At 45.8% G+C, this 27,249-nt stretch overlaps 1 protein-coding gene across 1 annotated transcript in view; it reads right to left on the bottom strand.

Moving 5' to 3' along the window:
• Positions 1–27,249, bottom strand: part of DNAH1 (dynein axonemal heavy chain 1) — a 3,604,831-nt gene that overhangs the window by 445,456 nt on the left and 3,132,126 nt on the right. The window contains exon 63 of the mRNA XM_069644003.1: positions 23,735–23,895. Coding sequence (XP_069500104.1) covers positions 23,735–23,895 — 161 coding nt within the window. The remainder of the gene's footprint in view (positions 1–23,734; positions 23,896–27,249) is intronic.

Here is a 27,249-nt window from a genome sequence, read left to right as displayed (position 1 = left end):
AGTCACATCAAGGTCTTTACCAAAATAAAACATTCCATTATCTCCAATGGCATATCTACAGCAGACTATTAACCCCCTTTTTCCAGATAAATCCCTACAGAGTCAGTGCATGGGTTTTTCAACCAGGGACAAGACTACAGATCCTAAAAAACACTCTATCAGGAAAGGAGATGCAGGCCCCTGGATATATCCAGGTCAGAGAAGACTTTGAAGCCTGCATACAAGAAGTTGCCGACACCCAGCAAACATAGCTTTGGTTCAGAAGTGTATCATACAATCTTGGGTTACCTGAGTTTTATGGTCATTGGGGGACCTTCATAAGGGCGATAGCATGTGGGAGGGTGATCAGCAGTGTGATCTGCTGGGATACATGGCAAGATTGTTAAAGTTATCAAGATATGCCAACAGCTTATTCAAAATAGCGATGAACAAGTCACATACCTTTCGGGGAGCGTTGGCACAGATGGATGCAATGTCTCCTCTACAGAAATTTGAGCAGTTTTATTCACTTTGGTAGTCTGAAGATCTGAGCGTGTTTTAAAGTCCCACACCCTATGGTGTCGGAAAAGGAACTGTTGTGTTCGGGTCAGGCAGCCACTTAAATCCTTGGTTCATCACTTCAAGTGGAGGAAGCAAGGTGCACCCTTACCAGTGCTGCGTGTATGGGTGGTGCCAAATGGCGTTTTGACTAGAAGTTTAATTTTTCTGAGGTCCCAGTCTGCAGCTGAAAGTATAAATGACACAAATCTGCAAATGGGGTGGTGTCTAATAGTGCAGTGCTTTTGGTGTTCTCTGGTCTAGAGATCTGTAATGTTTGCACATATCTGATCGGAGTAACATTCAGATCTCTCTCTATCTCTAGCTATATATTTTTGTAGAGCGCCACTCACCCGGAGGCCTCAGAGCACTGACAAGACAGACAACATGAAAACATTCAGGAGTAGAGTCTGTTGAGCTGAGCAGTCCTTAGGCTTTACCTTTATCAAACAAAGGTCTTCAAACTCTTTTTGAAGTGGGTTAGGGCTGGGATTGCCGACAGCACGTTAGACAGCACTTTCCACATCTCGGGAGCCCAGAGAAGGACATATTAATTATTTTTGTCACGCATGGGAGTACTGGGAGACAACAGTCTTTGAACATTGATGTGGGAAAGATGTCATCTTTACAAGAGACTGGTTGTAATGCTTGCACAATGTTCTGAACCCCCAACTCTGATAGTTCCTTGAAAAAGAAGGGTGTCACAGACATAGATGATTTTTCCATGGCAGTCAGTGATTGGGGCTCAGTCACTTGCTCCCCTAGCAATGAAAGACGTTTGGCATTAGCATTCTGATGACAAGACACTTTTTCTAGAGAATCCATTTTGAATGTTCTGACACCATTCATCATTGAAAAAACAAACTAAGAGGCCTGTAGGGCTGGGCACCTTAACCTCCGTGGCGCCCTAATTGTATCATGAAAACACTATTGAGAGAGGAACTGTGACTTTATTTGATAAACCTAACAGATAGATAGCTATCTGTCCCTGCAGACTCTAACTTTCCGTATGTGTGTGGGTGTACTGTCCCTAGTCGGCGGTGATGGGTCGCTTATCTAGGTGAAAGACAGGGAGAGGTTATCCCCATCTAAACTACTACTAAAAATATATTGATTCACAACTGGTCCAGTAATATTCTTTATTCATTACCATTGTATCAATAATTGTTAAAAAATCACAACACAAAAAATAATTTTTGAATTCATATGGAAAGAAAGAATAAGAAAATCAAAGAGAAAAAGATGAATCGTTAGCAAACTCTTGCCTTACTTCCCACAGCCATGTCAAATTAAAAAACTGTGTGCATGGCCCTTTCACTACAATCAGTATATCCCATTCCCCGCATAACCCATAAACAAGCTCACATGCAACACAACTACACCTCCTCACGCAAGTTACACAAACATGGTCCAATGTGCACAAAACACAGCCCCTACTATGAGTCCACACAGTGTATGCAGCCTAAACCCAGTTCACACAACCACTGACAAATCAAACAGTAACCCTCCAGTTATGCAAGTAGCCTTCACTAAGATCCACAATGGCCTCTACTACAACAATCTATTCACTATTAGTCCATCCAATATTTCCAGAAAGCGAATACCCTTCATAAATCTTGACACATCTTAAAGACCATGGCATATGCAATGTTCAAAATGGTATCCACCCATTTTAAGTTAGCCAACATTGTGAAAGCCATTTCAGAGAAACCCACTGAAAGAAATCCCAAACCATTGTAATGCCAACTCACTGAAAATGTACGCATTGGTTTCAATGGAAAACTCCCTCAAAATTGAAAAAACAGTGGTAAAGAAGCATCAAAAAATGTGTTTAAAACATCAATTTTATTGACAAACAGAGGTGTGGACAGCATAAAAACATAGGGGAACATGAAGCAGCAAAATATTAACAAAAAAGTAAAGAGGAGTAAAGGGGGTAGGGAGAGGTCAGTAGGGGTGAAAGATTGTGACAAAAAATGAAGGGCTTCCTGGTTTTGCAATAAGGAAGAGCAGGCCATAACTAGAAAAAACAGAAAAGGGAAAAATAAAATCCAAAATCTGATGAGATGGCTTAAGGTGAATTGGCCTAAAAAAGAACAAATTACTTACCTCTCAGGACACCACCTAAACCAGAAAATTCTGAAAATTCTGAGAGACCTCCCGACCAGACATAGAATCATAGAATCTAAGCAGTAATGCTTAGCAAACATGTGTAAAGAAGTCCAGCTAACTGCTTGGCAAAATATCCAGAACAGGGACTCCAGACATTGCAGAGCCGAGGTGGTGGCCAATCCTCTTGTGGAATGAGACCTTCAGGGGCTTTCTTGCCAGGCTGATGATGGCATTCCCAGATAAAGAGAATGATTGAATGGGACAGGATCAGGTTGGTCACAGCCCTGCCAGCTCAGACACCAGCAAAACCAACAAAAAGTTGGTCATATGTTCTGTTCTCCCTAGTACGAGACGTGCAGAACATGAGGGCCCGGAACGGATCCAGCTAATGGAAATGCTCTTCTGCCTTGGAAGGATGAGGCAAAGAGAAAAATGGATGGATCTTTTGAGAGATGTGGTAGTCTGAGACCACCTTTGGAAGGAAGGGGGGACTAACTCTCAAAGTCGCATTTTCTTTGGAGAAAAACCAAGTAGGGAGGATCTACTGATAACACCTGGCACTTACCCGTTTAGCGGAAGTGATGGCAACCAGGAAAATCACCTCAAACGGAGAGTCCATTAAAAACATCAACACTAAAATGAAATCCCATGCTGGGACAACAAACTGGCATGGGGGAAACATATCAGAAAGACCCCTCAATAATTGTATAACCATGTGGATCATGAAAAAGGAGCCTGCTCTGGGGTCCTCTTGAAGAGTGGAATTGCTGCAAGATACCCCTTCATCGTACCAATAAGCAGGCCCGTCTGGGCCAGAAATTCCAACACAGAGGAAGTGGAGCAAGTAAAAGGATCCAAATCAACACCAAGCTTACAAAATAGGCCACCTGCAGGCCTATATGTGTTTGGTGGCAGGTCTTCCAGCAGAGAGGAGTACATCCAGAACCTCCTCCGACAAATCCCACTCCTTATACCTTAGCCTTTCAGCAGACAGGCATGAAGGTTTAGGCTATCATATGATAAGTAATTTATAACGCGTCTGTACACAAGTGTTTCCAGGTGCGACAAGATAAGGAGGGGGGAACAGAAGGAGGACAAAACAATGATCTTACTAAGTCTTGTGTCATTCAGATCGTGCAAGTTCGGTGAAGGGGGGATAATTTGTTACGCTCACCTGATATCCCCAGGGGTGTCTGGAAGGCTCTGAGATCTGGAACACTGGATGCGTAGTTGTCCAGTGCTGAATATTGAATCTGCAATTACAGAAGGGAGGATTTGTGATACTTGTCTCTCATGGGTGAATCTCCCACCTCTCTCTGACCGATTCCCTTCCCACTGGGTTTTTTCTCACCTTAGTTATTTGGAGAGTGAGCTATTGGTCGGTATGTTATTACATAATCGTATTCTGCGAAGAATAAAGCCCACCTCAATTGTCGTGATGATTGATCTTTTGCTGACTTTAGGTATTGAAGGTTTTGGTGATCTGTGATTATAGTGATGGCGTGTCTGGCACCTAATAGATATTGCCGCCAGGCTTTGAAGGCCGATTTTATTGCTAACAATTATTTGTCTGTAAGTGCATACTTAAGTTCTGGTGGTGAGAATTTACGTGACCAAAAGGCCATGGGGTGTAATTGGCCCGTTTCTGGATCTCTTTGAGAGAGAAGTGCTCCCATAGCTACGCTGGAAGCATCAGTTTCCATTACATAGGGGCGGTCTGGGTGAGGATGTTGTAAAATTGGCACGGAGTTGAATCTTTTCTTGAGTTCTTTATGGCCTGTTCTGCTTCTTCAGTCCATTGGAATTTTTTGTTGTTTTTTCTCAGTAACGATGTGATTGGGTGTACTATCAGTGAGAAATCTGGAATAAATTGGCGATAAAAATTTTCAAAGCCGAGCATGCTTTGGATTCTTTTAAGTGAAGAAGGTGACGGCCAATTAAGGATGGCATCAACTTTGTGTGTATCCATCTTGACTCCCTTTGGCGAGAGAACAAAACCAAGGAACTCAACTTCGGTGACATGGAAGGAGCATTTCTTGAGTTTAGCATACAGTTTGTGCTGGAATAGTTTTGCAAGGACTGAACGAACGTGTTCAACATGATCTTTCTCAGAGGGGGAATACACCAGGATGTCGTCAATATAGACCAGGGCACAGACATTGATTCATTCCGTGATACATCGTTCATGAAATATTGGAATGCTGCGGGACCATTGCACAGCCCGAAAGGCATTACCTGATATTCGTACAGGCCATACTTGGTGCGGAATGCGGTTTTCCATTCATCCCCATTCTTTACAAGTACAAGGTGGTATGCCCCTCTGAGGTCTAGTTTGGTGTAGATTTAGGTATCCTTGACTTGGTCCAAAAGTTGCGGGATAAGCGGCAAAGGGTAGCGTTTTTTTACTGTGATTTGATTAAGTGCACGGTAATCGATACAAGTCCCCAAATCTCCTTCCTTCTTTGGTACGAAGAAAAGGGGGAGGCTGCCAATGACTTTAACAGGCAGATAAACCCGTTAGCCAGGTATTGATCCAGATAGGACTTCAAGTGGAGATTTTCGGTTTCCGTAAGTGCATAAATTCGACCACAAGGAACCTGTGCGGCAGGTATCAGGTCGATCTGACAGTCATAGGGCCTATGTGGCGGTAATGTGTAAGCCTGTTCCTTCTGAAAAACATCTTGATAATCTTGATATTCTCTTGGTAAGGTGTCCATTGGTTGCGCGATCCCTGATGCTATTCCATGAACATATTTCAGGTTTGGCTGTGGTATAGATTTCAGGTAGCAAGTGTGGGTGCATTCGTCGGAAAAGGTCAGTCTCTTGCACGCCAGTCTATGTGGGGATTGCGAGTTACTAACCATGACATCCCTAAGATCAACCGGAACTGAGGAGATTTGATGAGGTAACACGTGATTGCTTCTTGATGTCCATCCTGACACAGAAGGGTTAATTCTGTTGTGCATTGGGTTACTGGACCCGAAGCAATTTCTGTACCGTCAACAGTAGTTACCTTTTCAGTTGTTGGTTTTGTGCATAAGGGAAGTCCCATTTCTGTTGCCAGATCTCGATCTAAGTAATTACCAACTGCTCTGCTGTCTATATACACCTCTATTGCATGCATCCGCAACAGTCGATGATTGATAAAGATTACTGGTAGGGCAATGTGAGGTCTGTGACTCATCCTTCTCGCTCGACAGGCGGACCTCTACGCTTGCCGGGCCTGGTAGTTTTCCGATTCCTTTCCATCATCTTCTTTCGCTGTAGCGCCTACTACCTTCCTTGGAGGTTTTACTGGGCAGTCACTGAGGAAGTGACCTGCTTTACCGCAATATAGGCATAACTGTAGCTGTCTCCTCTTGTCTCTTTCAAACTTGGTTAAAGGGGTTCGTACTCCTCAAATCTGCATGTGTTCTGTAGTATTTTCTGATGGACGTTGAACATTGTCTTTTGAACGTACGTGCATGGCGCGGTTTTTTAGTCTACTTCGGTCTGTTCTTCGATCCTGTAATCTGTGGTCCAACTGCACTACGAAGTTGATAAACTCTGCACAGTCTTTAGGTGGGTCTACCACGTGAGCAAGGGCATCCTTCAGGTCTCCTCGTAGGCCCAGATGAAACAACATGGTTCTTTTATCTTCAGGCCACCCCGCTTCCATGACCAGTCCATTAAAGGCAGCAATATAAGTCAGCAAATCTTGATTTCCTTGGCGGAGGGACAGGAGTTCGTTATCAAGAGCTTGTCCATGCAAGTGTCGAGCAAATAACTTTTCCATCTCCTGTTGAATTTGTTAATATCTTTATCTCCTTCTTTTCAGGTGCGAAGGTCTTGATGCTGGCGTGCCGGATGGAGAGGCACGTTTCTAGGTAAGAGAAAGCGCAAAGCGCGGTGCCTTTATTGTCTTTTAAGGCTAGCCTGTGTTTTCTTCTTCTTCTCCTCACAGGCCACTGTGGTGCTGCGAGTGGATGAGAGCGCGATGAAAAATTGGCCCTCGGAATCCGTTCAGGTAAGTACAGCACTGTGCGGTTGTTTAATGTTGAAAGGGAACCTGAATACGTCTCTTTTCCTTTGTAGATGTTGCTGTGGTGCTCTGGATGGAAGCGCGGCGTAGCGCGATGGAATTCAGTTAAGACTGGTGGAATTCGATGTTTTGGAAGCGCGCGCGTTCTAATATTGTTTTTCCTTTTCTAGTTATTGCAGGTCGCGATGTTCGAGGAGCAGCTGTGGTAGCGGTTCGCCGGAGTCCTTAAGCTAGTACTCACAGTTGAGTGATGTTGCTTCTTCTCTCGGTTTCCACAGATTGCAGCCCGGTTGAGATGCTGAGTGCTGGATGGTGTTTTCTCGGGTAAAACAGAATAATATTGTTCTTGTTCTTGCAGGACTACAGGAAGATGCTGAAGACCAGGAGCTGGACACGGTGAGCATCACGCTGCTGGTTGCAGAAGAACGCGAAGCGTATTCTGCAGTCAGGGTGTGGTTTATATAGCCCAGGTAAAGTAGTACCAGGGAAAGTAGTTCCAGGCCTGCCACACCCAAAACACTAGACCGCATGGCTTGGTTCTTAAAACTAGGCTGTGTGGATGCCTCCATGTTGGATTTAAAGACCCATGCAGTCAACAAAGTACGCCTGGTAAGCATCTCCTTACAGTATATGAGCCTGGTGCCAGATGTGCCCGGACTTGCTCCAGGAGCCTTTTTGCTGTCTTGAGCCCCTTAGAGTAATTGTGGGAGCTTGCTTGTGGCCCCTGACAGTGGTCATGACAGAAGTGCAGGTAACTCAATAAATGCTGCCAAAGGGTGGCTCATAAGTGCAGAGAGAACAAGTGACTGTAGGGTTGCAGATACAGACCCTTAAGTGCTGGCGGAGCCCAGAAGCAGTGCAAGGGCAAACTGGACAAGCAGGAGCCTGGACCTGAGTTTCAGTGGGTGGCCAGGTGACTAGTGTGCACAGCAGTCAGGGACATCAGCAAGGGAGGGCAAGAGAGAAAGCAAAAATGAAAAGGAAGGTCTCGAGTTGCTTCCCGGAACCGGAGGTGGTTCTGTTCAAGTTTGAGAGAAGCAGAGAGGCTGTTCCAGAGGGAGGAAAGAGATCTACCACCCACTCTCTGCTTGTAGAAGTGCCTGACCGTCAGAGAGTTGGAGGTGGATGAGCGGAGGGCTCAAGAAGGAAGATGTTAAGGAAGAGAAAGTTGGAGGTAGTGCGGTCCCAGGCCCCAGAAATCCTTGTGGACGATGCAATGGGTCTTGAGCTTGATCCTTGAAGCCACAGAGAGCCAGTGGAGAGATTTCAGTGCTGGAGAGATACGATCCCTGGGCTTGAGGCCAAGGACAATTCTTGCAGTCCTGTTCTGGATAAGTTGTAAAGGTAGAATAGTATAGACAGGCAGATTTCGAAAGAGGCTGTTGCAATAGTCCAGCCTGGAGACAGTGAGCTTCTGGGGCAAAGTGAGAAAGGGCAGAATACCTCTGAGGAGATGCAGCTAATAGTGTGACTTCTTAGAGATGTCAGAGATATGAGGAGAGAAGGAGAGGGTAGATTCGAAGATGACACCAAGATTCTTAGCCTCACAGGAAGGAGCAGGAAGAGGGCCCAGGCTGGGCAGCCAGAGAGAGCCAGAGGCTGGGCACTTTGGAGAATTTTCAATTTCCCTTTCCCACATACGGACGGTAAAGGTTGTGGTAGGGTATAGACCCCCTGGCCCTGTAGCCAATTTCCAGGAGAAGCTAGCTCTATATCTGACTCTGACTGGGAGTAAACAAAAGGAATTGCTATGTGTGGGGAACAGGAATATTTGGCTAGAGGGTGAGGTCCACTCTAACTCAGTGACCTTTGTCGAGCTCTTAGATAATCATGGTCTGGAAATAATGACTAAAGTGTCATTGCACAATAAAGTGCACTGTCTAGATGTGATAGCAGCAAGAGGTAGGGGTGTGCATTTCTTGGAGACAATGCCCCTCCTCTGGACAGATCACAGTGTCCAATTATTCGGATTAGTGGGCACTATGATACCGAGAGGTGGTGGGCGAGAAGGTATGCCGATATGGACAAGAAAGATGGCTGACCTATCTAAAATCCCTGGTGAGGAAGTCCAGGGAAGATTGGCAGACATAGATGTCATGCTCTCCTTTGAGGATTTTTTTAAAAAAGGGTCAGTCATTTCGGAGGAAATATGTGACAAATACGCCCCCCTAAAATGAAAGACCACAAAAAAATCCAAATCTTGGTTCAGACCAGCACTGAGCCTGATGCGGAAACAGGTACGACAAGCAAATAAACTATGGATGGTCTCTAAAACAGCTAATGATGCAGTAAAGGCGGAAGAAGTATTAAAAGTATATAAAATAACTATGTGAGGCAAAAAAAAAGTTCCTTCATAAGGAAATCGAACATGCGGGGAACCAAGCAAGAGCGCTGTTTGACATAGTTGCCAGATTTAGAAATCCTAAATGTATGGCAGTGCCCATCGTCCACACGCAGGCAGAAGCCAATACATTTAACAATTTCTTTGAAAAAAAGATTGGGGATATCCAAGAAATTATCGCTAGAGAGAGGGCATCTGAAGAAGACAAGGAGCCCATAGATAAAAGAAAAGGACATAGAGGGAAAGGAGATAAAGAGGGCTTCCACTTTCAGATAGTAAATGAAGAATTGGTTCATGCCCTGATACTTCAACTTAAGCCAACCAACGACCGGGCATTTTCAATGCCGGCTTGTATGGCCAAATGTCTAGCGACTAATATAACCCCCTTTCTGACTACCTTTGTTAATAAATCCCTACAAGAGGGTCAGGTTCTGTTGCCTCTCAAGGGGACAATAGTGAAGCCTCTTTTAAAAAAACCTAACCTGGACCCCATAATACTAAAAAATTATCATCCGGTGGCTAATCTATGCTGGCCTACTAAAATACTGGAGAAGGTGGTATGCGGCCAGTTCGAGGCATTTTTGGACAGCAGTGGTCTCCTGGATGGATTCCAGTCCGGTTTCAGACCCAAACATGGGACAGAGACTGCACTGCTGACCATCCAGGATGATCTGTTGGAGGCTGCGAACAGAGGGAAGTCCAAAGCACTGTTAATGCTGGATCTGTCCGCAGCCTTTGATACGGTGGACCACCGGATTGAACTCCAACGTATAAGCAAAGTTGGGAGAGCATCCGAACAGGTGACGCAATGGTTCAGGTCCTTTTTAAAGGACAGGACGCAACAGGTTACTTTGGGAGGCTTTCTCTCAGATTCACTGTGGTTGAAATGTGGAGTCCCACACGGATCATCACTTTCCCCCTTGATTTTCAATCTATACTTTTGTCCGGTATTCAACATTCTGAGTAGACATGGGCTGCGATTCCACTCCTATGCGGACGATACCAAAATCTACATTGAGATAGATCATTTTGAAGACGCATTTGAAAAGATTAATCAATGCATGAGAGAAATCAAGAGGTGGATGGCAAGTAACCAATTGTAGTTGAACGCATCAAAATTGGAACTAATAGTGTTTGGACCTGAAGGAAAAATGATCCAGGAGAGACAACTGCCTCCCCCTCGGATATTAGGCGAGGAACTGCACTGCTCAAGGAAAGTTAAGAACCTCTGGTGTCTTTGGCAGGAAAACTTGGGCGGTGAAGCCCAAGTTGGTGCTAAGGTGAAGGCAGTATACTACTCACTGCGTGTGTTAAGAAATGTGCTCCCATTTGTCCCAAAGGAAGATCAGGCAATAGTGGTAGGAGCAATGACAAACTCGCACTTAGACTACTGTAATAGTCGGCTGGCAGGGCTTCCAGCAAACCAGATCAGTAGACCACAGAAGGCCCAGAATGCAGCAGTTAGGCTTATTGGTCCCCTAGGGAAGTGGGACCATGTCTCAGCCCTACGTAGATCACTGCATTGGTTGATGGTCGAAGACCGCATCACATTTAAGATGTCCTGTTTGATGTTTAGATGCATCAATGGACTTGCACCCGAGTACCTCACAGCCAAGGTGTGCGCTTATCATCCAACAAGAGAGATACGATCAGGGGATACATTGTTGATGTGCATACCTCGTGTTAAATGGGTATAGAAGGGTGACAGGAGGTTTGCTGTGTATGGTCCTAAAATTTGGAACCAGCTACCGCTGGAAATCCAAGCTTGCCTGACCATGGAACTCTTCAGGAAGAGGTTGAAAACCTTTCTATTCAAATGGTTCACCTAGAGCACAGCCCACCAATAGCATGTACACACTTTATCATCTGCGCCCGAATGCAGTTAAGTCTGTTTGGTGCGCGTAAGAAATTTCAAAATGAAAATCAGATAGAGAGAGAGGAAAGGAGGGATCAGGTGTCCCAATGAGAAGGATCTCAGTCTTACTGGCAGTGAGGCAGAGATCATTGGCGGCACACCATTCCTGAATTGCGGCCAGACAGTCTGGTATGAGAGAAGGAGCAAAGGTGGCTGAGGGGAGCCTGAAGGAGAGCTGGGTGTCATCTCCATAACACAAAGTTAGAGCAGAAAGTAGTGATGCTGTGGGCAAGAGGTGCCAGGTAGTGGTTGAAAAGCACTATGGAGGTTCCTATGGAGGTTCAGGTGCAGGTCTCTTCCCTCCGAGTGGGAGGGAACTGTGAGGGAACTAGCAACTGTGGGTACCACGTTATCCAGGTCAAGTCCAGAGCAATGAAGATCATCGTGGACCAGACCTGAGAACCAGCGGAATGGCAGGGATCAGCAGAAATGCATAGCGCAGATCGAAGTCCCAACTGACTGTCAAGGTGTCCCCCAGAGCTCCCTGAAGAGGTAATTCCCTATAGCAGAACCACCACTTGCACTTCCTATTCACACTGGAAGCAAAGAGATCCACTGTAGGTGTACTCCAATGGGAGAAAATCTCCTCCAGAACATTTTGGCAGAGGTTCCACTTGTGGGAGGTTGAAGTGCTCAGAACATCTGTCAGCACGTTCTCCTTGTCAGCCAAATGGGTCGCAGTCAGAGACACGCTATTCTCCAGAGCACAGAAATACAATTGCATTGCTTCTCTGCACAGAGGCACTGAGCCCACACCACCGCTCTTGTTGAGGTAAAGTATGGCTACAGTGTCCTTCAGGACCAACATCGTCTTGCCTTTTGCAAGCATGATTGCTCTCATGTCCAGCAGACTGATGTGCTCCCGGCATTTTGTTTGTAAGGTCATAAAGATGAGTGCCCCAGCCTTTCAGGCACGCATCCTTGACTAGAGTCACTTGTAGCCAAGATTGACAGAACAACAAACCTCTCAGGAGGTTGTCCTTCACAGACCACCATTGCAGATCTCCAGACAGTCTCTTCAAGACTAGTAGAAAGCCTGATGCACGTCCCTGAAATTGCGACTACAGTGAATTCAGAAGCCACTGTAACAACCTCATGTGCAGTCGAGCCTCTGGCACCATCAGGATGCAAGAAGCAATAAGTGCAGGATAGATAAGGTTGGAAACTTTGTGTGTGATTGGAAAACCTAGACCATCTTGTAGATGTTCGCTACTTTGTCCTTGGACGGACAACCCCAGCCAAGGCATGTGTCCAAGATCTTGAAGTTCAGGGAGAAGCCCAAGCTGTGCAATAGGCTGCACGTCCAGTAAAGTTGTGCCAATGCTAGTTCTGGTGCGCTAGCTCGGACAAGCAAGTCATCCAGATAGGGAAAGACATGAATGCCTTCCCTTCTGAGGCAAGCCACCACTACTTCTAGAAACTTGGTGAAAACCATGGGTGCCAAAGAAAGACTGAATGGTAGGGCTTTGAACTGGTAGTGACAGTTCCCTACTTTGAATCACAGGTGCATTCTGTGTTTCATGTGGAAAGTAGCATCCTAGCGATGCAGAGAGACTAGCCAGTCATTCACACCCAGGGCCTATAGGATCGGGGCTAGAGTGACCATCTTGAGCTTGGCCTTAACCAAGTACAAGTTCAGAAGCTGCCCTTCTTCGGCACAAGAAAAGTAGGTTCAGTACCAACATCTGACTTCAAGCAGGGTAGCAGTTATATGGCCCCTTTTGCTAGAAGCTGATGGATTTCCTCCAGCAGCAGAGGTTCCGGACCCATGGGTTGGTGGCATTGGGGTGATAAGGAGGGCGAAGGGCAAAATGGTAGCAGTATACCTGCTGTTTGAACTGTATGGACCAGGCATATGAGGTGGTACATTTTCATTCCTCACCAAACAGGGATATTCTGCCTACCAGAGGGGACTGGTAGTGGACATCCTCTTTAGAGAGGCTTCATGCCAGGGGTTGCAGAAGGCACACTAGGTGGCAAAGAGGTGAAAACCCCTCCCCTGGACCATAGGGCTTGCAGATCATTGCTGCTGGACTACTAGCCCCAGCAACTTATCAGTAGCCTTATAAGATTTGAACTTCTGCAAGGACTCATCAGGCTTGGTGCCGAATAGGTTCATGCCATCGAAGGGCATATACAGAAGTTTTCTTGGATGTCTGTAACAAATCCGGATGTCCTCAGCCAAGAAAATCTGCGCAAGACTGTTCTCGTTGCCATTGTTCTTGCTACACAGTCTGCAGAATCCAGACCACACTGCACTAATTGACAAAGGCTTCCTTGACATCCATGATAAGGGCTTCAAAACCTTCCCACATCTCTACTTCACGGATGTACTCTGATGCCTCCACCATGATCAACAAAAGGTCAAAGGAGAACTTGGCCAGAGCACAAGAGGAGTTGACACACCAGAGGCCAGGGCTCGTACTTCTAGTCTCTTGCTCTCCCTGTCGGGGGGCAAAGATGGGAAAGAGGTGTTCATAAGGTTCACCATAGCGGCCTGGACCACCAAGCTTTCCAGGGAAGCTGGGGCAGAAAGAAGCATGGGGTCTGAGGGTGCTGCACTGTGCTTCTTTGCTAGGTCGTGGTCCACTGAGAACCAAAACCGGTTCGGTCCATAGTTCCAGCACTGTTCCCCCTACTGCCCGATTGAAAGGCAACATCCTCTCTGTTTCTAGGACCCCTGTCCAGGATGTGAATTCATACTGCACCTTTGGATGTGAAGGGGTCGACAGCTCTAAGGTGCCAACTACATTTACCATCAGACGCTGGAAAGCGGACTGAGGCTTGTGTGGGTTGGCAGCATGGAGCATGTCCACCCTGTAAGTTCCAAACTTACTTAGGGTGGAGGGGCGCCAGCCTGAAAGGGGCTGGGTCACCCCCCTTGTCATAAACGTCCTCCAAATGGGACATGTATGCTCTTCTGGTGAGCGGAATAAAGTATCTTGCTACTCCAGCATCACCAGCGTTATTCAGCACCACCAAAGAGGGATAGAGGTCAGAGGACCGAAGTCTGGTGATGGAATGGTGTAACCCCTAGACATGACCTTTTTGTGTCTTCTTGCGGATTCCTTGCTTGCTCGTCCGAGCACGGTGGGAATCGTCGGCTTGGCCGTACCCTTCTTTGTCAATGCCACTGGCGTTGGGACCAAAGGCACCAGAGCCTTGGTGAAGATAAGCCTCTTCAAATCTGAATGCCTCCCATTCCTCCGGAGTAGAGGACTGGTTGGGAAAAGGTACCTGTGGGGCCCCTTTATCCGGGACGCCCTTTGAGTGGTGACTTCTCTTCTTCGATGACAAAGAAGAGTGGTGTCAAAAAGAACTGCCAAGGGACGTGGACCTCTTGCAGTATTTCTTCTTCTTTTTGCACTTTTGGACTGGGGTCCGTTCCACAGTGCTGAGGACCATGCCCAATGACATCAAACAGGTCTGTTTAGCCCCTCTCTCCTTATGGAGTAAGGTACAAAGTTTTGCCTACCTTCCAGTGCATGGATTGGCACGACATGCAGTCCTTCGTGTTGTGGCCTTCTCCAAGACAGTAAAGGCAAATGCAGTGAAGGTCCGAAATGGACATCTGATGCCTGCAGTCCACACAGGGTTTAAACCCGAGGACTTCCTCAGATTCAGCATCACGACGAGTATGAAGAACAGAAGCTAACATTTCAAGAAAACTGATATGTTTTTAAAGTGGTGTCCCTGAAGTGAGCACAGTGTCAGAAAAAAGGAACTGAGGCCATGGGGCGCAGCGCCTATGTATATACTAGCCCAGATATGTGTCCAGCGTTGGGCGCATAGGGGCATAGGGCAGAGCAGAGGTGGAGTCACGCTGCTCCACCTGCCAGTGGAAACATTTCTGAAGAGCAGCAATCCGCTGGAGGTAGGAGTCTGTTAGAAAGCCATTTTGAGGGGATGACTTGCAATGAGTTGGTTGCAATGAGGTGAATTGGCTTTTTATGAGATGACATAGATAATTTCAATCTGTCACTGAAAGGCACAGGAGACCCCACACTCTAGATTAGGGTATTACCGTAATAATTCATCTCAGAAAGGAAATCCAGAGGAAACAATTTTCAAAATAAGGCGTATAAAGGATTTTATTGTACCAACACATTTTTTTCTCTGTGAATTTAATCACGAATTAATCTGCACTGTAGCAATTTTTATTTTACATAGCAGGAATATTTTAAAAACATCACAATTTGATAAAACTCATCCTATTAATATCCTAATCTAGAGTGTGGGGTCTCCTGTGCCTTTCAGTGACAGATCAATTCAGCCCTTGGCTGTGCAGGTTATTTTATAATCCTTTGACTATGCACTTACCCCTTATGGGGGATATCACTTGTGGTTATTATTCATTTTTGTGTTTTCATTAATTGCACTCTTGGTGTCGTCAGTGTACTTTGGACTGGTGGTGGTAGATCATGGCAGAAATAGATACCATCTCCTTTACGGAAGCCCAAATTTCGGAACTTTTAGAAGGTCCTTCCTTTTTTGAAAATTTGCAATTGCCTACACAAAATCAGGGGACATCGGGTGAGGCTCTGCTCAGAAAAAAAAAAAAAAACAGTTTCGCACGGAAATGCATGGCCATATACTAATAGAATATCTCAGATCTAGTATTATTCCGCAAGGTCTGCAAGTAAAAATTACCCCGTGTCTTTTTTTAGATGACAAGGATTATAAGATAGCATTTAGTCAGGTGGCCACAAAATGCAGTCGCGATTTATTAGTTCTAACGATTACGACTGCTCAAAGAGTCAGTTCGACCATTCCAGAATCCTTATCGGAACAAGAAAAAGCTTTTCTGACAAATACCTTGATTACAGAGACGAAACAAAAGTTGGAACAAATTAATAAATCCCTTCAAGACTTTAAGACTCTAACAATAGAAAGGAAGACGACTAAGTTAAAGAAAGATATCTCCCTCTTTAAGAAAGAACAGGTTTACCCATATTTGGTGGACGATTTTAATCCCCAAACAGCTTGGAAGAACAACTCCAGCTGGAATACAGGGAGACCAAATGGTAATTACCCAAATAAAAAAATATGGGTGACTTTCTCTGATACCTCGTCTAATAGCTCTGGTAATGATGAGTCCAATATTCATTCTTTGAATGATACCCCTTTTTGAGGAAGGGGCGGCCACAGAGGCTGCAGAAACGCCCCTCAGGGGCGAATGACTCACAACATGCCCGGCCAGAATCTTTCAGGACAGGGCATGATGCATCACGATTTCCAAACTCGCAACCGTGCGTACAGGTGGTAAATGAACAATCTAGTTTCTCTGAGAAGACACTACCCATCTTTAATCTTTCTTCACGGATTCTCACATCAGCGGAAATTTCTATTTTGGAACGAGGATTACGTTTTGTTCCTTCTCGGAACCCTAGTGCAATGTCAATTATAAATGAAATAAAAGGTTTTTTTAAGAAAACTAAGACTTTGTCTCTATTTCCAAAATAATGCGATTCCTAGAGAACAAAACATTTCGGGGCTGTCCCGACCATCTACGTTTACTCCCAATTTTAATGATTTGCCCTCAGAGGTGATCATTTTTGAGAAACTGGTGTTAAAAGAAATTGAACAAGTTATTCGCTATCCAAGAAGGCATTCAGGTCCTAATTTGAAACTACAGGAGTTCCAGGCAATACAGACATTAGCTGATGACCCCTCTATAGTAATCAAGCCTGCAGATAAGGGTGGGGGGATAGTTGTCTGGGAAGCAAGTAAACACGACCAAGAAGTCTTGCGACTTCTGTCCATCCCAGGTGTCATGATCTCTGCTTCCAAAAGGTCAGGGTTTTCCCAACTCCCTTGGAAGCAGATCCATAACCCAGGTTCCGAGTGCCAACCAGTCCCAATTGGGACCTTTTGGACCCAGTCCTGGCGCCAGTGGCACCAGGCTCATAAATATGCCCAGTCCCAGCGCTGGAAGCGCCGGGCTCATAATGCTTGGGTGGACTTACCTGCAGCAGACCATGCTGCTTACTTGCCTGCCAGTTGAGTCTCTGATCCTCTTCTGTTTGGAACTACTTTTCCTGTTGGGTGGGGCAGGAGCCACTCCCTAGATTCAGAACACTGGAACTCTTCTGGAAAGCAGGAACTCTTTTCTTACCTAGGCGTGGCTGTGGAAGGAGACACCTAAGCACTACAGGAGGCTATTTAAACCACACCCGATGGATGAATCTTGCTTTGCGTTATTCTGCATCCTCAGCAGCAGAACGCTCATCGTGTCTTCTGCATCTGATCCTGGGCCTAAGGAAAAAGGCTTACCATTCTGAATCCAGTCTTCAGCAACACCTATAAAGACAAGAAAGAACAGGTTAGCATTACGGTCTTCAGTGACAGCTCTTCACTTACCTGGTCCATCGGCTGTCACCAACGCCTCGCGCTGCATTCCGGCATCTGAAAGACAAAGACTTACCTACTCTTCATGCGCTCCGGAAGTCTTCACACTGCATTCCGGCATCTGAAAGACAAAAGCTTACCAACTCTTCGCACGCTCCGGAGGCCTTCGGCGCTGCATCCCGCATCTGAAAGACAAAACAAGGTGCGTTTAAAGACATTGGGGAACTTTAATACTCACGTGCCATTACTCCTTTCCACATCTAACCCAGTGGGTATTCCGGCACCCTGCAGCCGCCCCGAACTTGTACCTGCAAAATAAAAAGACAGTTAGAGCGCATCGTGAAGCAGGCAACAAGCGCTTACTTACGTGCTTCCAGGCGCTTCTATTCATCACACGGGCTCCATCTTCAACTCACTTCAGCCCGCCATCCGCCATCGCCGGAACCCTGCAAAACAAGAGACATCACTACTAAAGACTTTAAAGACATTAGAATTACTCGAAACTTACCGTTCGTGCAGTAAACGACGGACAGCAGTCCTCTGAAGTCAAGAGGCCTGCTCCCCTTATCCAGTGAAGAAACTGGTTACAGCACCCTGCCTCGAGGCAGATGGAGAGCACGGTGTTCACTTACCTAAGGTGAGAGCGTTAACCTTTGGGGTTCTACAGGAGAAGAGAAAGGGAAGAAGAGAGAGACATTCAATAACCCAGTTCATTAATCCCACATTTTCTATCTGCAGACATCTTACCCTTCGAGCCAGACATACAGTGCACAGAGGTCCAGCCCAAAGGTCCAGCCCAAAGAGCCAGCCGTGTGTTACACATCACCTTTGAAGATACGGTATACGCCCAGTCAAGACCGGCGCCTCTACGGGAATCAGGTGAGCGTTACACCAGGCCACTATACTCGGATTGCTCATGACCCATCGAAATCCATTAAGGACAAGATTTTGGCACTTACAGAGGAAGGGAGCCATGCAGGGTTCCTTTCGACAAAAGAATCTGAATATATTAATTTTTCAGAAGAACGCACGCCTCTGTTTTATATAATGCTGAAGATACATAAAAATATTGAAAACCCTCCAGGTCGGCCCATAGTCTCTGGATGTGGCTCTTTACTTGAACCAATATCCAAATATATTGATGTTTTTATAAAACCTTTGGCTATGGCCACTCCAACTTTTCTACTGGACTCACGTGACGTAATTAATCTTGTCGAATTAGGACCTTTCGATTCATCGATACAAATATTGGTCTCTCTAGATATTAAGGCGTTATATACAAATATTCCTCAAGACAGAACAATCCTTAGTTTAAGAACAATCCTAGATAGGAGACCATCCCCCCACATTGTACCTACAGAATTTATGTGTAAAGCAGCTCAATTGGTTCTGACTAATAGCTTCTTCAAATTTAAGGAAGAATTTTTTCTACAAAGCAAGGGTACAGCGATGGGGTGTACTTTTGCCCCAAACTTGGCCCTAATCGTCATGTCTCTACTCGAGGAAGAAAAAAATCTTACACACCTCCAACCCGTTTAGAGAAAAGATCAAGATTTATCGTCAATATATCGACGACATATTCATGATCTGGGAGGGTTCTATGGAATCTTTTCTGGTGTTTATGGAATGGCTCAATAAAGTGGATACAGACATCCATTTCACTTTTGAACATTCCACGTCGAGAATTGCATTCTTGGACCTATCCATTTTTACTGATGGAAGTGTTCTTCATACCGAACTACACAGAAAAGCAACTGAAAGAAATATAACACTAAAATATGAGAGTCAACACCCGGCAAGTCTCTTGCAGAATTTGCCTTATGGCATGTTTTTGCGACTATGATGCAACTGTACAGATAATAACAATTTTAAAAAACATGCCCTTGTTTTGGAACAAAGATTACTTCAACGGGGTTACCCTAAAAGACTCATAAAACAATCGTTTTGCAAATAGAGAGGCCCTACTGTTACCTAAAGTTCAACTACACAAAAAAGAAGAACTAGTATGCGTATCAACTTTTTGTCAATATAGTGAAGCCATAAAAGGCATCATATTAAAAAACTGGCGCATTTTAAATGCTTCAGGAACTATGGTACCCAAACCCCTTTTTGCATTTAAAAAAAGTAAAAACCTTAAACAGAAGATCACATGCGCCAGTAGAAGCAGCCAAAAACAGACAATGATACGGGACCTGAATCAAAAGCCGGTCCTTGGGCACTATCCATGTACCACCTGTGTGGCCTGTAGATTTTCTTAAAAAACGACCTTGTTTTTCATGCAACAAAAACAGTGAGACCTCCGCACCTTTACGACTTGCAAAAAGTAAAAATGTTATTTATGCAATTCGGTGCCCTTGTTAAAAAATGTACATTGGTAAGACGACCCGGGAAGTTAGTACACGGATCAATGAGCATCGCTCGAAAATCAAAACTCGTAACCTTAATGCCCCTATGATGATTCATTATGGGCCATAATGTCATGATGCCTACCCCCGGAGCACCAGGCCCAGCACCCCCGGGAGCAGGCATCACGCCCCCGGGTAAAAGCCCAGCGGCCCTTTATAGGGGCTCTTTGGACTCTGTCCTGGCGCCATAGGCGCCAGGCTCATAAGGGGAAGTGTTTGGTGCACTTACCTGAAGCAGACCATGCTGCACACTCACCTGATGCAGACCATGCTGCATGAAGAACCAAGCCAAATGAGGCTTAGGATGGACTATTTTTCTGAAGGAACTATTTTGTTACTTGGGTGGGGCTGTGGAAGAATACTCACCTGGAACTTCTTCCAAGGCTATTTAAGCCACGCCCGGACAGCCACACGTGCTTCGCGTTGTTCTGCATCCCAGCAGCTGAACGCTCACCGTGTCTGCTCCTGCACCTGGACTCCAGCCATGCCCGCCTCGAACCTGGAACACCTGTAAGGGAATAAGAGAAGAGAAAGGTGAAAACCAAGAACTTATTCAACCTTCTTACCTGCATCCGGAATCTTCACGCTAGCATTCCTGAAGGAAGACTTCCATTTAAAAGCACCACGTTGCTCGCTGCAGCGCCGCGCTTCACTCACCTGTTCCCGAGATGCCGCCCGGCTCCATCGCGGCTCTCAGCACCGGTCTCCACATCTCTGCACCTAGGGGAGAGAAGAAGAGACAAAAGGTGAGCAAGGGAACACAAGAGGAAAGCCGAATTTTCAGCCATATTACTTACCGGCTTTTCTTGGTGAACCATTCCACATCTCGGGTCGGCGCCGCATCTTTGGCAGGTACCGCACCCCGGCCCCTATGGGGAAAGGACAAAAAACATTACTGGGGAATTATAAAGACATTTAGAGGGGTCGCCCTCATCACTAACTCACCTGATTTTACCACCGGCAATTTAACCCCTCAACGCATCGCCTTTGTTCTGCACCTGAAATAAAGGACAGTAAAAACAACATAAAAGGAGGCTCACACTTGAACTTTTGCATCTTCATACTTACGGCGTATCGCTCAGAAAAGTCAAGTGGATTTGCCAGCGCCATTCTGAAAACCAGTGAAGTAACTGGACGAACGCGCGCCCCTGCACCAGAATCAGGATGGAGAGTTCATCCTTCCAAACCATAAGAAGGATATTCCTACGGGCCAGACAAGCAAGATTTGGGGGTCCTGTTCAATCGGTGGTCCGAATTCTGTGCATCACGCTTGAAGAGGCCACAGCAACCCAGACCAGACCCTCCGTGGGAGCCAGGTGAGCGTTACACATAAAGCAGATCAAATGGAATGGTTCTGTGTGGAAAGGGTTTTTGGGAATAATTCCATTCAAATCCTTAAAAACCTAGCCTACAAAGAAGAATTATGGATCTTCAATTTAAAAACATTGACCCAAGGGCTTAATACCTTAGAACCCTGGCATGTAGGTACATAACATTCCTTGTCCAATATTCTCCTTTATATATTGGGTTAGAGGTCGGGTCACATTAGAAGCTGTTTTGTTGCTTTGGCAACCTGTGTTGCTGTTAACTCCCGATCCACTATAAGTGTGTGGATTAGATGTACAGGCATCGTGCAGGTGTTTGCCCAGTTGCATTTCTGTTAGGAAATGTTTTTTGAGAAATACACATTTACCTGGGTTTGGATCATGACTTGGTATTTCCTTTCTCCCAGATTAACTAGCTGATTCAATCTGGGTAAACAAGATAAACTACTCGATTTAGTTCAAGTGACTGGTTGCTGTGGTAACGGCTGCGCGTTAGCTACATTGCCCAGCATTCACAGGTGATTGTTGTGTGTGATACGTGGACCAACGATCACGTGCCATTTCGGGTCGCTCAGCCTCCTTAGTAACGCGGCTGAAAGTGAACACGTTACTTAGTATTTACGACTAACGCAGTCACGTGGCAAGCGGTCCATTAATCATGTGTTCTGTTGGGTTGTGTATCATCCTATCAACGTGGCGTAGGGCACCCACGTGATAGGGGGCCAGCTGCCTTTAACGGGCCGGGAAGTACACGCAAGTTAGATGCGCGTCTCCCTCCCGTTTGGATGAGGTACAGATGACCGGAGCTAACAACGGACTCTGGTTCCCGTTCGAGTAGCGGCGACGCACTCCATGGGATGCTCTCTGCAGGTAAGCAGCCCTTTGGAGCCGGATAATTTACAAGGAACTTTTTCCCGGCCTCTGTTAGAATGAAACATTTGGGTGGTGACAAGGAGGTACTATCTATTCTCTCCATAGACATTTTCAGCCTAGACTGGTTGTCTTGGATTTCGACTAAAAATGTATCTAAATGTGACTTCTTTAATTTTTAAACAGAAAAACTAATTTTTCAAAATATGTCTGCACTTAATGACCCTTAACTCGGCCACTTAGGCTTTAATCTGCTGTGAAGCCTTACTTTGAACTCTGGGTACTGTGCTAAGGTCTAGACCTCCTTCTCCATATAAAGACATTTATGGATCATTATGGTTAAAACTATTTCTAGGCATTATTGGCCAGGGTCCGTGATACAATCTCATTTGTAACCCTCACAGATTGGAGTCCAATTCCAGCTATCTGCTTTGCAGGATCGTTTACCAGAACATTGCCAATTCGTATGACAGTGTCTCTGTTTCGAACAAAATTTATATAAAGGATTGACTCCTGTCTAATTTGCCATGGTTGGTTTCCAAAAAAAGTTTCTCCCATCAGAAAGGTGTCTTCTCAACAATTGCATGTGGCCTTTGCCCCCCACTTTTCATTTGATGTATATTGAAAAATCTTTACATCCCCCTCTGCTATCTCTATGATCTACACTAGTTTGGTCTAGGGACACTGACTTCTCTTGGTAACACTCCATGCATGACGCCCTGAGTTTAACCCCAATATATATAGATATTGGGTCACTTCCAGCAGGACAGCAGCAGAACATTCTATGTCTGCAATCTAGCTTTGTGAAGTCATGTATTGCTAGTTCCTTTTCCGCTTTCTTTCACTTGGTCTCTTCTCTTTTCCACTTGCACTTAGTGTTGGATAGGGAATTGATGGGCCTATATATTTGTGTTTGTTTTTAGACAACTACTTTTAATCTCCTGATGAAGACATACCAAACCATCGTTTATACGTCAAAACCGGTCGAGAAAAACCTAGGATAAGGCCACTTGTGAAGATTCTGTTTGGCCTATCCCGATTGCTGATCACTGCTTTCAAAATCTATCGTGGTCATGCATTATGGTTTGCTGTTGCTGACCACTTCAAAAACCCATTGTGGCCTTGCACTATGTCTTGCTTTGCACACAAATTGTTTGTATAACTATGAAATTGTGGATGAATTGTTATATTAGTTATGTTTTTACCTTGTACTTATTGATGAGTTGTATGAGTATTTGGATGGCTGTTGTATGAATGCGGTTAAATGTTTGCATGATTTAATAGGATGGGTTTTATCAAATTGTGATGTTTTTAAAATATTCCTGTTATGTAAAATAAAAATTGCTACAGTGCAGATTAATTTGTGATTAAATTCACAGAGAAAAAAATGTATTGGGTACAATAAAATCCTTTATACGCCTTATTTTGAAAATTGTTTCCTCTGGATTTCGTTTCTGAGATGAATAGATAATTTCAAAACAGCATTACCTCACAAAAACTCTGCTATATTCTACTTGTATGTGCCATAGCCACATATCGCATTGACGTTTGCTTCACTCTTCTACTAAATACATACAGCCACCGATATACCCAAAAACGAAATGCTCTGTCACAGAGGGGCATTGCCACACTTCCGAGCACCAGACGTATGTCGTAAAATGTTCTGCCAAGCACCGCTACAGCACCTTTAGCAATCTATTCTCATTGAACACCAAACTTCTTGCATGCACCAAAGAGCCCATTTGATTCTAAGTGAATAACAACATCCAAATCCGTCTGGCCACTCATCTGTAAAATGCACCGTAAAGATTGTTAATTCTGAGACACAAAAGAACATCATGCAGGCGTTCAGTTGATTACCTGGGTGAAAGAGTGAAGTTGATGATTGTGACTTTTGTCGAGATTTCCGGGGTGTAGTGAGGGTTTGGCAAATTGCTGGTGATATACATCTTGAAATCGGCATGGTATGGAATCACTGTGTCTCCAAGCTTAATTACTATATTTCCCTGTTGCTTGTATGTCTGTAAAACACAATAACATCTTTTAGGGAAGCAGAGCACCCCAACATGTGTAACTGCAGAGCTATCAAAACAAGGTTTACAACCACAAGGTGACAAGACAGTCAGCCTGGCAACGAACAGGAAAATCCTCAGAGACACAGCAATTGATAGAGTAGCATGCCAAAACGAGTCCCAGGAACTACCGTAAACAAAAATGTAGGGGTGGCGGGGAATGGATTAGCTGGATGAAAACATGAGGTGCTTCAATATTTTGTTAAGGGCACAAAAAACAATATGGACTATAGCGAACAAGTTATCTTTACACAGTCAATGCATATTTCTGGTTGTTATGTATGAAAAACACATAGGTCTATTTAAACCTTGACGAACAAGGGACCTATGTGGCCTTAGCTATTATCAACCTAATACATTTAGCATCCTTGGAAAATGGATTTTTTTTTTGTGCAAACAGACTGGCTCTAATCACATGATATCAAGCAATGCGCCTGTAAGAGGCAAATGCTAAGGAATGCATAGAACAAATGAGCAGATGTCACAGGAAACTAATTTCTGTGGAAGCTGTGATGATTCACGGGATCTCGCCATTTATCCCAAGAGGGGAGCCCTTTCCTGTGTGGCTAGGGAGGTGAGGTCGCTATGTATTCCCCCTAGGGGTGGCAGTAAGCGGGACCTCACAGGGAGAGACTCCCCTCTTGGGGATAGGGACTCCTGTTCCATGAAGGAACTCCCTAACACTCTATCCTATGAGACCCTTAGTTCATCACTACCTCAAGAACTCCAACCCAAACAGACCACTGTTTGCTACTCTAACACCTCTTCTCTTACTGCATTAAAACCCACAACCACTGCGAAGAGGAAGAGTGAAGGAAACATGAAGAGTGCCAAAAGCCTGTAATCCACTCATACTGGGAAGAAGAAGAATGAAGGAGCAATAACGATCACACCTCCCTTGGAAACATGCATCACTGGGAAGAGTTGGAACCATGGAGTCATGAAGAATACTTCATGGAGACTGAGGAAGGACAAAGATTCTCTGCTGGGGAGGACCCAGCCAAACAGTATAAAAATCAAAGAAGGGGGGGGGGGCGGAGGGGGTGGCTTGAAGCAATGCGGATGCTTCTCTGCCTCAGTGAGAAGCCCGGCGATAAGCATATATAATGCCGGTTCCGGCGCTGCACGGGTCCAATGAAAGCCAGATTATGAAAAGGGAACCTGGAGTGAGGGACAGGGGGCGTGCCCCGAATCTGCCACCCGGGAGCCGAACAATCCAAGAAAACGTCCTGTCGCATCTACAACAGGGCTCGTCAAAGTTGGCCGCCGCCTTCCAGGCTGTTGGTTACTGCTCCCGAGACCTGCCACTCTCCCCCCAACATTGAGACCTGCATGCGGGGGTGGGAAGTCTGAGAGGAGAAACCTGCTGGGGACATTCATCGCCTGCCGGGGAGGCACCCACACCACAGAGGTCTCATCACAGCCCAATGCACCTTGCTGCAGGCAGCAACGAGCGGGGAAGACAAGGTGAGAGACAGGCCTCCTAACTCGCAGCAGAGGGACAAAATGTATTGGAGGGAAGCAGACCACACTGACTAATCCAGTGTTGGGTCCTACTGAAGAGGACATACGGAGAGCGTGGCAGGGTGTGCTGCAGACTGCCCCAATGACCCACCCAGTGCAGAGAGAAAGCCGAGGAGGAGCCACTTGGGGCTCCAGCAATACTCCCATTACAGGGTCCCTCTGTCCAGGGCCCTGAACCTCACCCACTGTCTCAGATGAAGCTGGAGCTCCCCGGCAAAGAGAGATTCCAGAATTAGACTGCACGCCCTCCCAACCCTGAGGAGGCCTCAGCTGCAACAGAATCACTGCAGTGGACCCCCGACAGAACCCAGTAGGATGCAGGAGGAGGGGACCCAAGAGCAGGCCCAGCCGTGTCAAAACAACAGAAGCCCCAGAAAAATGCAGACATCGCCACCCTGCTTCAACCCCAGGACAAAAATCAAAAAATGGATGCTGCAAAAACCCCAAACCACTCGCCAGTACTCCCTGCACGGCAGCTAGCCACAAAGGACGAGCTACAGTCTTATGTCTGAAATTAAAGTGGAATTCCAGAGCTGTATGGCAGGGATCTCGTTGAAAGAGGACTAGTTGGACCAACTAGTCCTGGAGGTGGAACAGAGGCTTGGTGAAGTAGAAGAGCACGCGACAGACCAGACTATGTTGGATTCAGGCGTTGGAAGGGAAAAGCAAAGAGATGGCAGGTAAACAAGAGGACATGGAGAACACAGACGGCAGTAACAACCTTCGGATCAAAGGGGTGCCCACCTTGATCACAGACCAAGCCCTGCCTTAGTACATAGGAGGACTTTTCCAGACGCTCCTGCCGCACCTTGACAAGCTGATGCTTCTCCTCAAACTGACCCACAGACTGCATATCCGAGGGGGCCAGACCCTCAGACAGGCCCCCAGATGTGATCACACGGGTCTACTTCACGACTAAGCAAGAAATCCTGACAGCCAGCCGGACACAGAGTTCTGACATTTCAGGGGGTACCTCTGCAAATCTTTCAGGACCTTGCAACGGTACAAAGACGGAGGGAGCTCAGACCCCTGACAGCATTTCTGCAGGACCAGAAGTTTTGGTACTGATGGCTGTTCCCCGCCACGTTACAATTCACTCTCAGCGATACTACCCTCTCCAGTAGCACATTGGAAGAAGCAGAAGACATCCTAAGGGTCTCCACTCAAGAGACTCTGGTGCTCTCATCCTGTTTTACGGCTTACAGCAGGTTTCCCGCCACAATATCAGGAACCACAATCTTTCTTGATTCGGCCTTCACACGGCCTATGCCTGGCCAGGAGTGCTATGGGGCCCAAAGGCCAACGGGGCAAACACCCTGATTCCAGTTCCAAGTTATGGTTACCATTCACAAGTTGGATTCTTACTGCTGTTCTAGTGTTGCAGTTCATTAGTTGGAATTATAAGTTAAAACCTTGGTTGCAGATTGGAGTTGGAATAACGACAGAACACCCCCCCCTCACACAGTGGAATCAGACCCTTACGTGATGCCTCCGCCCCATCAGAAGTTGACATTTGTATCACTTAACGTGAAGGGCCTAAACGTGCCTAGAAAACGCAAATCTACTCTCCAGCGCCTGCATAACCTCAACCATTCAGTGGTCTTCTTACAAGAAACTCACCTTCATCCACCTGACTTTGTCCGCCTCCACAACAGAAACTTCCCACTTCATTACTTAGCCTCCAGTGTCTCAAACAGAGGTGGCACAGCAATCCTCCTGGCGAAAGGGGTCTCATTTAGGGAATTGGAGACACTGTACTGCTCTGAGGGACGCTATACA

Source organism: Ambystoma mexicanum, chromosome 2p, assembly GCF_040938575.1.
Source record: "Ambystoma mexicanum isolate Mex_15411 chromosome 2p, UKY_AmexF1_1, whole genome shotgun sequence".
Classification (NCBI taxonomy): domain Eukaryota; kingdom Metazoa; phylum Chordata; class Amphibia; order Caudata; family Ambystomatidae; genus Ambystoma; species Ambystoma mexicanum.
This window is presented reverse-complemented; position numbering and strand designations above follow the sequence as displayed.